Source organism: Nyctibius grandis, chromosome 4, assembly GCF_013368605.1.
Source record: "Nyctibius grandis isolate bNycGra1 chromosome 4, bNycGra1.pri, whole genome shotgun sequence".
NCBI classification, from domain to species: domain Eukaryota; kingdom Metazoa; phylum Chordata; class Aves; order Nyctibiiformes; family Nyctibiidae; genus Nyctibius; species Nyctibius grandis.
Genome location: NC_090661.1, coordinates 37,183,201 through 37,199,193, shown reverse-complemented (window position 1 = coordinate 37,199,193; position 15,993 = coordinate 37,183,201). Strand labels below are relative to the sequence as shown.

The window sequence follows — 15,993 nt, the reverse complement described above, 5'->3', positions numbered from 1 at the left end:
TCCCAGAAATACTGCAGGGGTCCAGGCCTAAAAACCTGCTTTTGTTCACCACCTCCCAGACTAGGCATGAGGCAAGCTGTGAGGGCCTATGAGTGGCAGAGCTGGGTCCCCAGGCACCAGCCATGTCCGGGGTCCAAAAGGGTGGCCGCGGTCTCTCCTGGTCCTGTGTTTCTCCAGGTGGCCGGTACCTGATGGAGGGGGGGCAGGTGATGGGTGAGCCGACTGCAGCAGTCAGTGGTTAGGGGCCAAACCCGGAGCAGGGCAGCAGGGACAGCCGTAGGGCCAGGAGACAAGCACTGCCAGGGAAGGACGAGACAGCTTGGACGCTCCTCAGTAAGGGAGGAAAGTAAGGACCGGCCTATACAGAGGGTTATCTCCAGCTACGTGCAGCCCTGTAGCACCCCCGCGCCGGGTAGCCAGCGGCGAGGAGAGCCGACGGAGTCAGGCTGGGGCCTCCCGCCGGACTCCGGGCCTGCGGCGGCGGCGGAACGCAGCGGCGGGCGCAGGTTGCGGAGGGCCGGTTTGAGGAGGGCACAGCGCGGCGCGGCGGGGAGCCGCGGTGCCGGCATGAGGGAGCTGGCGCTCGGCCCGAAAATGGAGTGCGACATCTTGGACGCGCTGGAGGCCTTGGGGTAATCGGGGGTCCCCCTTCGCGGGGCGAGGGGCCGAGGGGAGCCCGCCGCCGCGCTACACCCCCGTGCGCGGAACGGGGCCCCTTCGCTGCGGGCAGGAGGCCGGAGGCGGGGGGCGGAGGGGAGCGGAGCGGAGCGCGGCGCCGGCTGCGGCGGGGAGCAGGGGGGGCGGTGGAAGGACGGGCCCTGCGTTCCGGCGGGTGCCGGGGGAGGCCCGGCGGCGGCCGGGGCTGAGCTTCTTGCTTCGCCCGGAGCGAGGTCACGGCGTCTGCGTTGGGCTTGCCCTGGTTGTAACGGGGGGAAGACGAAGGAAGGGCGGCTGGATGGGCGTTTCGTGGGGTACGGAGAGTTTAAAAGCGGTGATGTTCAGTCATACTGGAGCGACCGCGGGGAGGCCGGGGCTGGCGGGGAGGGCTGGCCGGGCAGCATCTCTGCGGGGGCGTCCGGGTCTCCCCCCGGCCGGGCTGCCCGCCCGGTGCGTTCCTGCGGGCCTGCCTCCCGCGGAGGTGCTGCTGGTGCAACAGAGCAGACAACGTAAAATTCCGTTTAGGTTTCAGTTATCTTACTGCCAGTACAGTTGGAAGGAAATTTGTTTGACTAAACACTTGAATTAATACTAGAATTCTTGTCTGTTTAGCACGTATTGAGACATGAAACACTGTTTTCACAGGCACATGTGATACGTGAAAATGCCTGCCTCCTATTTGTTGACAGACCATTTAGTTTACAAATTACCACTCATTTTTTGATATGTTTCTAAAAAGCCTGAATTATTCCTTGACAAAAGCAGCTTACAAAGATTAAAGTATTTCAGTGTAGTTACTAACCAGCTTATAGTAAAATGATTTTAAAATGTGTACATTTTATGTTAAACTTACTTATCACTAATGTTCATCTCTGCGCAGGTACACGGGTCCCCTGTTGGAGGAGGAAGCCCTGAACAAAGCAGCAGAGAATGGATTGTCTTCACCAGAGTTTTTTGAGCTTTGCATTTGGTTAGGTTCCCAAATCAAGTCACTTGGTAATATGGAAGAAAGCATCACTTCAACAGATGGTATGTGAATGTTAATTTATTAAAACAATTTAGTATTTGTTCACTGGATTTAGACTGATATTGTTCAGCTAATAGTGAAATTACAGTGTTGAAGTTTAGAAGACAGCTGAAAGGTAGACAAACTGAGGCTGATATTTGCATGTATGTGGCTCTTAGATTGAGGTCTTGTGAAGATTCTTTCAAAAGAAAAAAAAAGGTGCTTTTGGGTTTGTTTAGATCTGCATAAATATAAAAATTACATTCATACATCCTGTGAGTGGTTGTTACATGTAATCATATTTTGATGGCTTAAATTCCAGTGCCTGGTATTTTCCATTCAGCACTGTGTGTAGATAATGAGCGTTGCTCATTAGCGCTACCTGATTCTTTCTGTTCAGTGCTGGAACTTGGATGAGATTTTTATATTGCTTATGTTTTCACAAAAAGTAGTAAAACTGAAAACAACCATTGAAAATAATGGGCTCATGATTCCTGTAACTTTTTCATCAGAAAATTAATTACATTGATCTGCTGTTTTGTGACATAAGCTATTCACTTCCTAGTGATGTTCATTTGCATTCAGGTCTTCAAAGACTGCTGTAGCATCACCTTCTGTTTCAAAGCATGAGTACAATATTGCTGTAGCTATTGAAAAGCGTGTCTGCTTGTATGTAGGATTTCTTTGAGAAGAAAGAAAATGTTACTAGGGTGGTAGATGGTAAAACTTTGGGCTATCGAAACCTGCAATTTAAATGCATAAGTTAAGAAAATTAGATTACAGCTTGATGTTTCTGTAAAAAGCTATTAGCTTTGCATTTATTTATTCCCATAGGTGATAAAGATATAGAGAGCTTCCAGCTTGAGATTAGTGGCTTTCTGAGAGAAATGGCTTGTCCATATTCATCACTTATATCTGGAGACATCAAGGACAGATTAAGAGAGAAGGAAGATTGTCTTAAACTCCTCTGTAAGTTATAACCATTTTTCCCATTTAAAATACAGTATTTTACATGCATGCTCTATCGTTATTGTAGAATTTACATTAAATAGTTATTTAGGTGTGTTTAAGTATATGTGTACAATCATTACAACCTAGCTGAGCATGCATCAGCTCACTTGTGCAGAAGTGAAAAATAGAAAAATATTAAAAAACTATTTTAGTAGACACTAACATTTCCTTGTGAAGTATGGCTCAACCTACTGAGGCCTCCTGATCACTCTCTTGATCCGGTTCCAGCTCAGCTGAAAGTGAGACCTTGCTTCCCGTGTTTCTGAGAGGTTTCTGGGAAGCTTAAAAGAAAATGCTATGTGATTTGAAGGTGCTGAAAGCAGGAATGAGAGAAGCAAAGTGTAGGTTTAAGCTGGACTTGGATAAAGGAGTAGCAGCAGGAACCAATGTGATAATAAGGAGCTAGGAGTCTGGTGGCAGAAGTGGGTTAAGCAGTTAAATACAATGTGTAGACTGAAGTTAGGAAGTCAGGTGGGAGTTAGTTCAGATAACGATTGGGAAACTGGTACTGACCTGTCCAGGAGAGAACTGAGAGTCTCCCTTTCATCATGGTCATCTCATAAATGTATATATTGTATTTGTATATGACAGTGTGGATGCAGAAATATTCAAGTGTTTCTAAATCTGCCATTATGACATTTTTCTCTCTAGTATTTCTAAGTACAGAACTTCAGGCTTTAAAAATATTGCACAGCAAGAAAATTAAAGGCTCTCATTTGGAAAAGCACAATGAAATTTATCAGGAAGTGCAAGCTATGTGCAATGCGCTGGGCCTGCCAAACTCCTCGTCTTCTGATATTCCTCCCTTGTTAACCAATGTGGAACAAAAGGTATGGGATTTTATGTGTTCTCTCTATTGTTAAATTGTAAGGATTATCTCCGTAAGCATTCATCTTAGAGTTAAAGTCCCAACAGTCTAATCCATAAAACCCTGTCTGACAAGTGCAAAGAATTTTTGTTATGAAAGCCAGCTTAGTGTTTAAGTTAAACTGTTTTGGTTATGAAGTGAAGTATTTCAGCATTTGCCTAAGGATGCGATGTACCTGATGAGGCATACTTTGCCGTGCAAATTTAAGGTATGAGTTGGAAGTAATACAGTTTCCCTGTTACTCATTCAAATGTGCTGCAGCAAGCAGAAGACTTTGGGTGATAACTGATTGCGCGTTTATGTACCTGTAGTCGTTTCTGGGGTGTACTTAATATCCAAAACTTATTTTTGCTTTTTAGTTTATGAATTTCTTAATTGCAAGTATTGATTTGTTAGTGCCATTTCCTTAGTTGCAGAAGAGGATGAAAATGCCTGAATTACCAATAGCCAGTGAGTAAGCAAACTTAAACCTTACTCAACAGGATAGTTCTCTCAGGTGTATCCCACCAGTTTCTAACTCATTTCACTGATGTGATCCTTACTATGACTTTCTCACTGCAGAATGTAAATAGGCTCTTGGGGTGGAATTTATCTTCTCTGTTAGGCAGCTAAAAGTTTTGCTCTTTATTTCTCCCTAGTATTTGGGGAGAGAGTGGGTGACCGATCCCCTTTAAGAATTGCGGGACATACATGGAATGAATCTCCCTCTGCTGCTGAGTCCGAGTTTAATACTTTTACATGATTATGGTTCTTTTTTTCTTCTTCCTCCTCTACTTATCAGCCAGTGGGCAGCTGAACATTCAGAGGTTTTGGGGATCTGTATGTCTTTAGTGTGACAAGACAAAACCTTCAATAGATTTATTTATACAAAGCAACATCCAGGGGATGCCTATTCCTGCACTATTAACTGTGCTTGATCTATTTACTTCTATCTAGACTGGATATAAAGATTCATTAGAACTAAATAGACTCCTGGTATCTGCCATCTTTTGCAAAGTCCAAGATTTCCTTTCAGATAGTACCACAGGCTTGAATGGGTGTGTAGGGTGTTACTGTTACAGTTTATGTAAACTATTACAGTTTCATAAGTACTAAAATGAGCAGAATCTTTAAAGTGTATTATCTTTTTTGTTTGTTTGTTTGTTTGTTTTTAATAATACTGCCTGGGCTATTTTGCCATGGTTTTCAGATCTGTCAGTTCCACAGTGGTTATACCCCTTGTACTCACTTTAATATAGGACAGGTTCAGAGTTATTTTGATACAGTACAGCATCAGACACCTACATTTGCAGATGTAGCTGCATTAGAATGGTGATACCACCAATTGGAATTCATTTGCTTTGTAAATGTTTTTTTCAGAGTGCCATTTATTAGTTTTTTTTAGATGCTCACAAAAATTTACTTGAAATGACCCATTTCTTTTTCCAAATATTTTGTTGCTTCTGATTTAATTAGGTTCTGTGTAAAATTGCACTGTTGATTTTTAGTATTATACTATATCATTTGTAATAGAAACTTACATACTAATCTAGTATTTTTATTGACTTTGCAAATGTATCTGCAGCATTTCAACATGTCTACTCTTTGTCTCTGTCTAGCATCATCAGCATTGTCAGTAGCTGTGGGAATAGTTCTGAGAATAGTTTGGCTGTGCAGCAGCAATGTACCAAAGGGACAGATCACACATTGTATTTTGGTATGGAACGTTAGAACATTGATTGTTTTTAATAATTTGTCAGTTTATTTAAAAGGCTAGTATAAAATCAGGATTGCTTTCTTCATTCAAACTGTGAGTTTTATAGTAGCTCAGACTTTGAATATGCAGTCATAGGAAGTACCTTTTAAATTTGCATCCCCTGCAATAAAGTAGGGTAGTGGTTATCAACATACATAAGAAAATGCGAGCGGTGAATTGACGTTATTACTGCCTCCTAGCACTAAATATATTTTGTTTTATTCTGTAGCACTGAAAAACTAATAGTATTTTTTTAGGGTTTTTTTTAAGATGCTGTTCTATTGTAAAGTATATTTACAAAGGGTAACTCTGTGAGGCATTCTGAAATTTAGTACCAAAACCCCCATAAATTCTAAATGAACATTGATCAAAGATTCAGAAAAGTTTATGCTGGTGGTGTGCTTTGTAACTCATGCTCATATCTAGCTTTTTTCCAGTCAAGATGGTGTGAATTTCACACCTAATTACACAGTGACATTCTGATACTCTTTATTTGGAAGACTTCTAAATTTTCTTTGCCCATGTTATTTGTTTTCTAATATGTGAAAAAGTAGTCCACTAATAGTAGAGAATGAAAAGGCACTATAAAAGGTTACCGAAGAAATTGAATCAAAACTAAGCTAAAATAACATTTAAGTGAAATACGAGAAGAATATCTTTAAAAATATTTGGGAATACTTAGAATTTATTTGTATATAAGTTAGCGTGTTGCTTTTAACTGTTAGTGTTTAATAATCTTACAGACATAATGGTGCCTGTACATTAAGTATCGGTGTAGTTTCAGGGAACAAGACAAAAGAGTTGTCCTGTTCACCAGACATAAAGGACAAGCAAAAATGTCTTTAAAGTTAGATAAATATTGAAATTAAAATGTTCTGCAGGTAAATGGAAGAGAGGCAGAGGATGGGTTAAAAATAGTTTGTGCTTAAGATTTTAGGTCATCTTTCTGCAATTGTGCAGTACACCTTATGACTAATTAAGACAGTGTTCCTTCCTTAAAGTGTTGATAGTTTAACTTAAATTAATAAAATAACACCTCTCTCCAGGTCAGGTTTTTTCAAAATCTTAGAAACTCTGGAGGTGCATGCATATATGGTGTTTATCTATGCAAATGGTGTTAAACATAAAAAATATTGCTCTATTTTGACAGAGGGTAAAGATAATAAATATATGGAACATGGTGAAATGTGAGCTAAATGTTTTTTTAAAGTATAGACTTATAGAACAGATGAGAAATGTCATGTTCAATACATAAAGATATACATTATTTGGTAACAGAATAACTGTATATTTTTATACAGCAGGTTTTGAAGTCAATATTTTTGTTTCAAACCAATCCAATAACTGATTTGGTTTTAACCTATTTTTAGACAGTGTGTGAACTTCCAAAGCAATCCTATAAATATTTAATGTTACCAAGGTCATTGGTTGCACAGTATGTCCAATAGTCAAATATATTTGTCTCTAGATAGCTTTTAATTAATTGGATTGCTTTTTACAGCTGAGCATGTGAGAACTTTGGGATGATTTGGCTGTTACTCATAGAAATGCAAGACAAATTGTATGTTTTCACTGCTCTTTGATCTGGGCACTGCTTTTGATATTGTTCCCACTTATGCATACAGACTTCTTTCTGGGTTGTGGCGGTGTTTTTTTAAAATTCCTGCTTATCCTTCTTAATCTGGGGCAACTGTTGTATTTAGGAATGTGGGTTATAGTGTAGATTCTCACATCAGTTGTATTCTTGTCCCGTGGCAGACAGGTGTATGTCAAAGCTCTTGTGTTCATAGCCCTGTCATCAGTCAAGGCTGGATGATGTATTCTGCAGCTGTGAGGCAGCTCATCTTATTTCAGTGTTAATAGTTGTAGGATATGCCCTCAGAGTCCTGCTGATGGGAGTGAGGGAGTAAAGTGGAGATTCAGTAATCTGGGTATGACTTTACAGTGTGTCACAAACATGAATGTAGACCAGTTCATCAGTGAAAAGATTCTTTCTTAAATGTTACTTGATTGATAAACCTATTGCTGGATAAAAAACATAGGTATTCTCTTTAACTTGGAAAGAAACGGTTGGAGAAATTGGGGGGCAGTTCCCCAGTCAATAAGGGATTGTTTCATTTAGCTGCCCTTATTTCTTCTAGTTCTGATTTTCACTGATTCTCTTCCTTAATTGTTCTCTCTAAACTTCATTTGTCAGTTTATGGACATGAGCATTATGCAGTGCTGGGTTAGGTCTTTTAATTGTCATCAACTTGTGATGGCAGAATGTACTGCTTTTGTATGTGAAGCCCAGTGTTGTATTTACCTCTTAGCTGCCCTTGCAGCTGCAAACTTGCAATAATTCTAATCTCTAGATAGTATTCAGCATCACTGGTTTCCAGATTTTCTTTCACTCTGTAGCTATAAATTACGTTGAGGATTTGTTTTGGTTTTGTTGTGTTGTTTTTTTCCAGCATACAGTCTCATTTTGATACACTTTCTTGCTTTCAACTCATTAGAACCTTTGAGGTTATATTTCTGACCTTAATGGTGTATGGATAGACACCTCTTGCCTAATAGAATTTTTAATTCATCTGCTGTTTTTTCCTTCTCCTATAATCCCTGATTTCTTCATCTCTTGCTGTCATGCTGATGTTCTTATGTTGTTGGTTATTGACTTCAGTTTTTGATTCTTCAGACATTTGTTTAAATTCAAGCATAGTTTGTGCTTAGGTACATTTGAATTTTGAAGTAGATTATGAGAGGCATCGTGTGTGTGCTTCACTAAAATTGAAACAAGTTGTCTACATTTAGAAGACAGACAAATCAGACAACCCTGGAGGGCTTCTTGTAGAGAAAATAAAGGTTGCAAAGAAGCAAGAATTAGCGGAGAAAGAGGAGTGTAGGAATCAGTAGGGTACATGGAACTGAACTTTACCCCTTGTTGTAACCTCTGTTTTGATAGGGATGGAGTATATAAGAGCAGGGAATATTACAGTAACTAGATGGCCACTTTTCAGATACTACTAGGCTGTCTTTTCTGCTGGAGTCAAAACACTGTTTTCCCATCATCTGCTCACTGCACAATATTTTTTACTTCAGACTTTTTCTGAGGGTATTGTGTTTTTAACTTGCCACAGTGCTGCCCAAAGGTGATGTAAAAAGAACAAAATATACACCTTGGTTTTTACACAAAATTTGAGATCAGATTCTTTCCTTGATATATGCAAAAAAAAAAAGGAAAAGGAGGTAATTACAAAACCCCTGAAATATGAGAGTTGATTTATCAAGTATTCGTTTTCAAGTAGCTTTCTTTAATCAATTAACTAGGTGCTCTAGAATTTTATTTCTGTCTCCTAGATTTTTTTTTCCATAGTGATCACTGGAGATATTTCTATAATATGTAGAGCTCAAAACTCTGACAAGATGAACTAAGATAATACTGGAAGAGTGAGCTTTGAACTGTACCTTTATGAGAAATTTAATATGAATGCCTGTGTGCAAGGATACAATCCTTGCAAATGTATCTAATCGCTGTCCTCAGCTACAGGTTTTACTGTAGATCACGCACTGCCTTAATTCTTCCTTGTGACATGTAAAAGAAAATTAACTCTAGTTTTAGTCTTGTTTGACTTGGTTGCCCATAATTATTACAAAAGCAAATTAAGATGTAGTTCTTCTCCCCATCAGACTGTGTGCAAAACTTGCAGGAACAATAATATGCCTGCAGTCTACTCCAGCCAAAAAATCAGTTGGCTGGAAAATTATGTACGAGTGTTGTGAGCATTCATAACGGTTTTAGAAGAGCTGTGCCAAAGGAAATTCCATCAAGAAGAGGAGGTAGAGGTTTCTTGTAATGAGAGAGGAGAATGCAGTGGAGTTTGGAAGGCAGAAAGAGAGAGCATACTTCATCCCCAATTATTGAGGGCAAAAACTAATGGAAGAAGTATAAGCAAGGCTGATTTGTAGTGAATGCAAAAATCTTAAACATAATGTTAAATGGAACTGGTTATAGGATTAGCAGAAAATTAGTGGGAGAGAATGACCACATACTTATCCTATCTCCTGCCTTTCTTACTAGCACTCACCACTAGATTTTTGTAGCCAAGTCTAGCATTTGGCAACAGAACTCCTAGCTTCCAATTGTTCCATTTCCTTAATTGTAGTTACAACACTTAGTAATAAGTAAAATGAGTAATTTAACTTGTCCTACTGCCTATATGCACTTGAAAAATTTGCCATATAGATATTGTTCTGTTATAATTGGGAGAAATGCTGTGCCATAAAATATTTTTGTATAGAGACTGGTCATGTAGTGAAAGTATTCAGGAAATCTTTTTGTAATGGATGGTAAGCCAGAAGATGTGTATCTATGAGTCTGCTGAAACAAGTGTGCTATATTTGATCTTATGAGTAGCAAATAGTGATTGCAACAAATTGTGCTGAAATAAATGTAAATATCATTTGTGTTCTGAGGAGTAGTATGTGTTTCGTTTCAGATAAAGGACATTCTCTCAAAAGTCCAGAATAACCACGTGGGGAAATCACTGCTAACAAAACCTCTGAATTCTGACCAAGTGGTAAAAAAAAGTCTCTCCATTTGTTTTCTGTATTTAACAGGATGGTCAAAGTTAATGCATATGGCTTCATCTAACTTTGTCTATTTTACAGTCACTGTTCTACTGCTAAATATTAATACTAAAATTCAGTTCCAGAGTATTAACAATGCTAATCAGATGCTTCTAGAATTAGTGTTATAAAACAGACTTTGTGTTGATTCATCTGCTTACTAACTTTCCAAAATATTTTGTATATACATACTGCTGTAGCACTACACAGATGCACCCCTAATTTTATGTAATTTATTGTGGTCACCTGAGGATAGACATCTTAGTTGCTGAGTGGGGTTAACTTTAAATTGACTTCTATAACTTTATAAATTTGAACGTTTGGATTTTTTTATTGTAACACTGCAGGAAAGATTGGAAAAAATCAATGATGCTCTTCGCAGTGAGTACGAATGTCGCCGACGTATGTTAATGAAGAGGCTAGATGTGACAGTACAGTCTTTTGGCTGGTCTGATAGAGCAAAGGTAAACTTGCTGTATTTTTTGCTTCCTGTAGGTGGGAGTCTGCTACAATTCCCCAGGTCTTCCTCCTGAATATACATACCGTGTAATTACACTTCAATTACTCGTCTTCTTTCCAACCAGTTTCTCATCTCGGGTTGTAACATCCAAGTCCTAGGTGTTGAGGAAGGAGAAGGATTTGACCAGATGTCACAGTCCGTTCTTTGTGACTGTTTATAGCTCCACAATTATAAATTACAAATTCTAGCATCCTCTGTTGGGGTTTCTCACTTTAATAAGTTCACATCTCACCTTTTTCTTTCCTATATCCACCCCCCTCCAATCAAGTAAACTAGGAGGGAACCTCAGTGTTTCTCATGCAGATGCAAGAGGAAGACAAACACTGGGCCTTAACATAGATTGGGTGCAAAGAATGGCTGCCCATAAAGTCAGTGAGATTACAGTGACTGCTACCTAGCTTGGATTCAAAGCTACTGAATAAACAGGTGGTCAGTTGAACAGGCTATTTGAATAGCAGCTTGTATGAGAAAAGCGCACAATTACTTGTAATACTTCAGGTGGCTAAAAATTCCAAACCGCTCCTCTGGATTTTCTCTGCTGATATCGTTTTAATTGTGATCATTTCATTTGTACTATTTCCTAGCTCTCTGTATATTAAAAAATAGACATGATTTAACCAGTCTGATATTTCTGAGCTAGAAATATATATTGTTTCTATCCAAGAGAGTAGGGAGGTAAGATACAAAAAGTTTGTAATTTGATGAATATACATGTGGGAAGCTGGAGGCAGATGTTTTTGCTTATGAGCTGCAAGATCAACTTTTCTTCCAAAGGTTTGTGTAGAAACCTTAAGATGGATAACACTTCAAAAGCTTACTGAAAGCATGGATTGTGACAAGTCTTTCTGGTGTCACAGTTTGTCGCTGACGCATGCAGACAGAATCGGGTTCATGAAGCTCACTAAGTGTCACTGGAAGACGTGAGTCTAGATGCTGCTGTGCTGCTTTGGAGTGGCTCACTCTGTAATTTCTGCAGGGGTTGTGAATGCTTTTATGCTACAAGAAAGGCAAAGGAGGGCATTTAGGTCACAGAAGCCAGGAAACGTCCCTCCGTGTATAACTTCCTTATAGGTGTACCAATACAACTATAGATTTTCAAATTTAAAGTATAATTCTTAAACATAGTTGATGTTAACTGATGACTACCTTAAACAGACTAAAATTTTAAGTCACTTAATGTTATTCCATTCAAACAATGTGAAAAACAATATACTTTCACAATAGAACAATAGTTTAAAGATATTTTTAATTATGATAAAGTAGTAAGATGATTCATTTTCCTGTCTTATGAAGACTTCTGATGTGAAGTAGTATGCAGTTACAGAAATAACGAGGTTATATATTAATTCAAAATTACGTATGATTTTTAATATTTTTTTCCTTATTCCTCTTGTAGAAATATTTGTTTACAACTTCTCCAAGAAGGTTTTGGGGATCGAAAATGTTTTCTCATTGATATAATTTTATGTATATGTATTTTATTAAGCCAAGAGGCAAATTGTCCTTTTTTAATTTATTTGTTAGCTTGCCTTTTTTTCCCCACCATTAAATAGGTATGGATACTTCTCTTTGCTTCTGATGGTGTGGCATTTTTTTTGTGTTTGTTTGGGTTTTTTTTAAACTTGTTCAGTCTCCAAGAGGGATAAGTTTGCAGACTGAAATGGATCCATAAAGGGTGTAGTAATTCCTTGGCAAAACAGTCATGTAAAGGAACAGCACCTGTTGTCTGGTCCATCCAAGATCAAATTTTTTTTTACTCTGAAGATTGTTCTAGATGTTCCCAGAAAGTGTATTTTTCTTTTTTGTTAAACAAATGAAACATCAAAGTGTGTTTGGGAAAAAATCTTATTTTCTCCTCTTCTCTGTCTCGCTTTTTCATGGCTTGCACAAGTGTTTTGCTACATTGATACATTTTCTTTTTTTTTTTTCCCACAAATTGACCTTACTTTGAAGTTGCTCTGTTTTCATCACATTTAGAAGTGATCTGTTAAATACGACTATGTAAGGCTCTTGAGAGAGCAGTTTGGACTCTTAAATTTTAAATCTTTAGATGTGCTGGAAAACATCAAAGAATATGTTTGATGCCAGTGGATAGGAGACTTTTGTAACCGTGCTAAGTTTCAGTATCAATTAGACATAATCAGCAGCATTTTTTGTACAAAAGCTCCATCAATATGAAGAGCATTGGTAACAACTGGCAGTGTATTTTGTAAGATAACCTAGATTTTCAGACATTACACCCTGTCTTCAAATTGAAACTTACTGAGGCTAATACATGGTTTCTGGTAAGTGTGTTTGTGTGTTTTATGCCTAGCAAGTAAGTTGTGTTTGATTTTATCATTTAGGTAAAAACAGATGACATAGCACGAATCTATCAGCCCAAGCGCTATGCATTATCTCCCAAGTCAACTATTACATTAGCTCACCTTCTTGCTGCTCGAGAAGATTTATCGAAGATCATAAGAACAAGTAGTGGATCAACACGGGAAAATACAGTCTGTGCAATCAACAAGGTATACATTTTGGGATGTGATAAAAGGTCATAGGAGTTTACACACCTATCAAAAGTAATCTGGAATTATACTCTTTGCTTAATATTTTCATTTCTTTTTGCAAGATACTTGGTGCTTTAAGGAAGGAAGGTTTGCAGCATTCCAGTAAACATTGCAGCAACTTTTTTTTTTGTCTTATTACACAGTCACTCATGCAACAGGATGAAACAGTAGTCTAGATGAGAAAGAACAGTAGTGGGGGCTGTATGTGTGCGTGTGTGTGTAAATGACCTATTGAGTTCAGTGGAACTGCACACCTCGAATTAAGGATGTGTGTAAGTCTTTCTGGTATCAGTTCCTGGGCTACCTGTTGCCAGGATTATGTCATTCAGTTTGTAAACCAGCATCTTTAGTTTATCAGTATATTATAAATCACAAAAGTTTCTGTGGAAGTGTCATTTTGCTGCAAAGTAAAATCACTTGGTTTAGCTACAGTAATAAATCAACATTGTACTGTTTTCTTGTGTATGATAAAAGCTGAAGCTTGCGAGTAATGACATTAGTTTCACCATTCAGTCAATGACTAAGTCTGTTTTTATTAATCCTTTATTTACAGATTTTTCTAAAGTTTTGTGTTTGATTTAGATATCCTTTAATATGTTTTGATCCCAAAGATTCTCAAATTTCTTAATTGTTGTAGGATGTCAGAGAAAGTTTTTTTTCTTGAGAGGACTTTAATTGGACTGCCTGGGTCTGACCAGAGTATGTTAACATTAATCATACAGAGACTTTACGAAGTATGAAAACAACAACAAAAAGACCTACTTGGATACTTCTTTGTTCTTCAACTTAATGTTTTGTGTAACTTTGTCCAGTACAGTCTCCCTTTTTGTACACTGAGTAATATCCACCAGAGTCAGGATCCCTTTTTTTAAAATTTTCTTGAAAGTGTTACTGCAGCATGTTATGTATTTTGTCTATTCCAGCTCTCTACTGTGTCTCAATAGTTTCTAATCTAAGGCAAACTGGTGTTCCTTTTAGAGTTGCACATCAATTTGCCAGTTTATGGTTTTTGCCAGCTGATTAGGTTTGAACTTGAACTTTGAAATTTAACTAGAAGAGCCACATCATAAGAATTCTTTTCTATATGAATATATATTTATATATTCATATATGTTATATATATTGCTTATTGTAATACTAGTAGTTCACATGCATGTAGTTTTCTTCATAAAGATTTCATAAATGTAATATGAGCTAGCTAGCTGCAGTTATTTCAGTTTTACAGGTGGAAAATGGGATCATTTTCAGAGTTCTGTTGTGTTGTGGCAAGTTACGACACGAAATAGGGGTTCTGCTGTCAAGCTCCACACCAAGGGGAGCATATTTCCTGTAAAGAGCAGGCAGCATGTTCTATTCATAAGAGAAGAATCCTGTGTCCCTTCAAGTTGTTATTACTATTTTTTTAAACTAAAAATGACCTATTTTTCCATATAGGTTCTGATGGGGAGAGTACCTGACCGTGGAGGCAGACCAACAGAGATTGAACCGCCTCCTCCCGAAATGCCTCCTTGGCAAAAAAGACAAGAAGGTGGCGGAAGAGGTGGCTGGGGAGGTGGTGGTGGTGGTGGAAGGGGCAACTGGGGGGGTGGAGGGGGTAGAGAAGGAGGTGGTGGAGGTTTTGGAGGTGGAGGTTTCAGAGGTGGTAGAAGAGGTGGCTTCCAAGGTGGCAGGGGAGGTTATGGTGGCAGGGGAGGTTATGGTGGCAGGGGGGGCTATGGTGATCCATATGGTGGAAGAGGAGGGGGAGGATACCAAAGGTACTAAAATACTGTAAATATTAACAGAGTAACTGGCAAACTGTAGTGGTGGTGTTTACTGGTATCAGGAATTTAGATATGTTAACTTGGGTTTAGGTTAGAATCAAGTATGACTGTATGAATCATTGCATTAGACCAACTGAAGTTGTCATTGAATTCTTTTAGTTAACAGAACTTTTATACTAAAATGTGACGACTGAAGTCCTTGTTTTTCGTACTGCTCATGTGGTGTTTTTTAATATGTCATTTTATTTAAAATAACCCTCAGAAAACTGAATAAAACCCTTTCTAAACAAAAAGTTATTTAATATTCAGGCCTCTCTAGTTACTGTATGTTGCATGTCCTCTCCCCTGCTCCAAAATGTTGTGTAGAAAAAACAAAATAGGCCTAAGAACTGGATGGAAACACTTCTAAAAGACTCTAGAATGCTGCTTTCAGCTTTTTTGTCTTCATCTAGTTTTCATGTGGGACTTGTAAACAAATTTTTATGTCAAATGTTAAAATCCTTAAGGCTTTGGTCAAAAATATTCAATTAGGTTTCTTATCCTTCCAGAACTTCACATTAAAGTAACATCCTGAATTAATACTCTACAGAAACTAATATAATCGTGTTGGTTTGTGTGTACATAAATATATGAGAGACTGTTTGAAGGGCAGAGTGTGTACCATAAACTCAGAATCATGGTGAGTTTTGATAGTGTCTGTTTTCATTTTACCTGTTTTCCATTTTATTGGTGTTTCATAAAAACATTTTAAGATCAGACTGGGCAGGAAGCTTTTGCAGCCATCATGTCTGGTAAGAGTTCATTTATATATTCCTTCTGAATCAGCCTTGAGGCATAAAGGTTGAATAAGCTGAGCTTCTTGAGCAAGAACATACCATTTATTTTTATTTTTATTTTTTTTTTCCTCCCCTGCCTGCTCTATGTTTTGGAATCACCATCTGCCCAGCTAATCAGGCATCTCATACAGCAGTTGCCCTTCCTCAGTGACTTCTCACTCTTACTCTGCCAACCAGTTGGTCTGATAACCTAAAAGAAACTGTCTTGATATGGTGTGGGTGCCTTCTCCTTCACCGAGAGTATTACTCTAGGAGGAGTTAGCTTTCATGCAATTATGGCTGTAAGTACATGTAGAGAAGAATTAAATTTAGTGCTGTTGATTAAAGAAGATAGTTTCTGTTGTCCAGCATCTTTTAGATCTTCTCCCCTGCTGTGAGGCCTCTCCTGAGTACAGAGGTGGACCAGGGAGATGATGCCCAAGTATATACTCATG

At 38.4% G+C, this 15,993-nt stretch overlaps 1 protein-coding gene across 1 annotated transcript; it reads left to right on the top strand.

Moving 5' to 3' along the window:
* Positions 1 to 537: 537 nt before the first annotated feature.
* FAM98B (family with sequence similarity 98 member B) lies at positions 538 to 15,406 on the top strand. The gene is made up of 8 exons (XM_068398430.1): positions 538 to 632; positions 1,538 to 1,686; positions 2,498 to 2,632; positions 3,326 to 3,504; positions 9,756 to 9,836; positions 10,233 to 10,349; positions 12,751 to 12,918; positions 14,395 to 15,406. The coding sequence occupies exons 1-8, from the start codon at positions 568 to 570 to the stop codon at positions 14,722 to 14,724; spliced, it is 1,224 nt and encodes a 407-aa protein (XP_068254531.1). The 5' UTR covers positions 538 to 567; the 3' UTR covers positions 14,725 to 15,406.
* Positions 15,407 to 15,993: the final 587 nt, after the last annotated feature.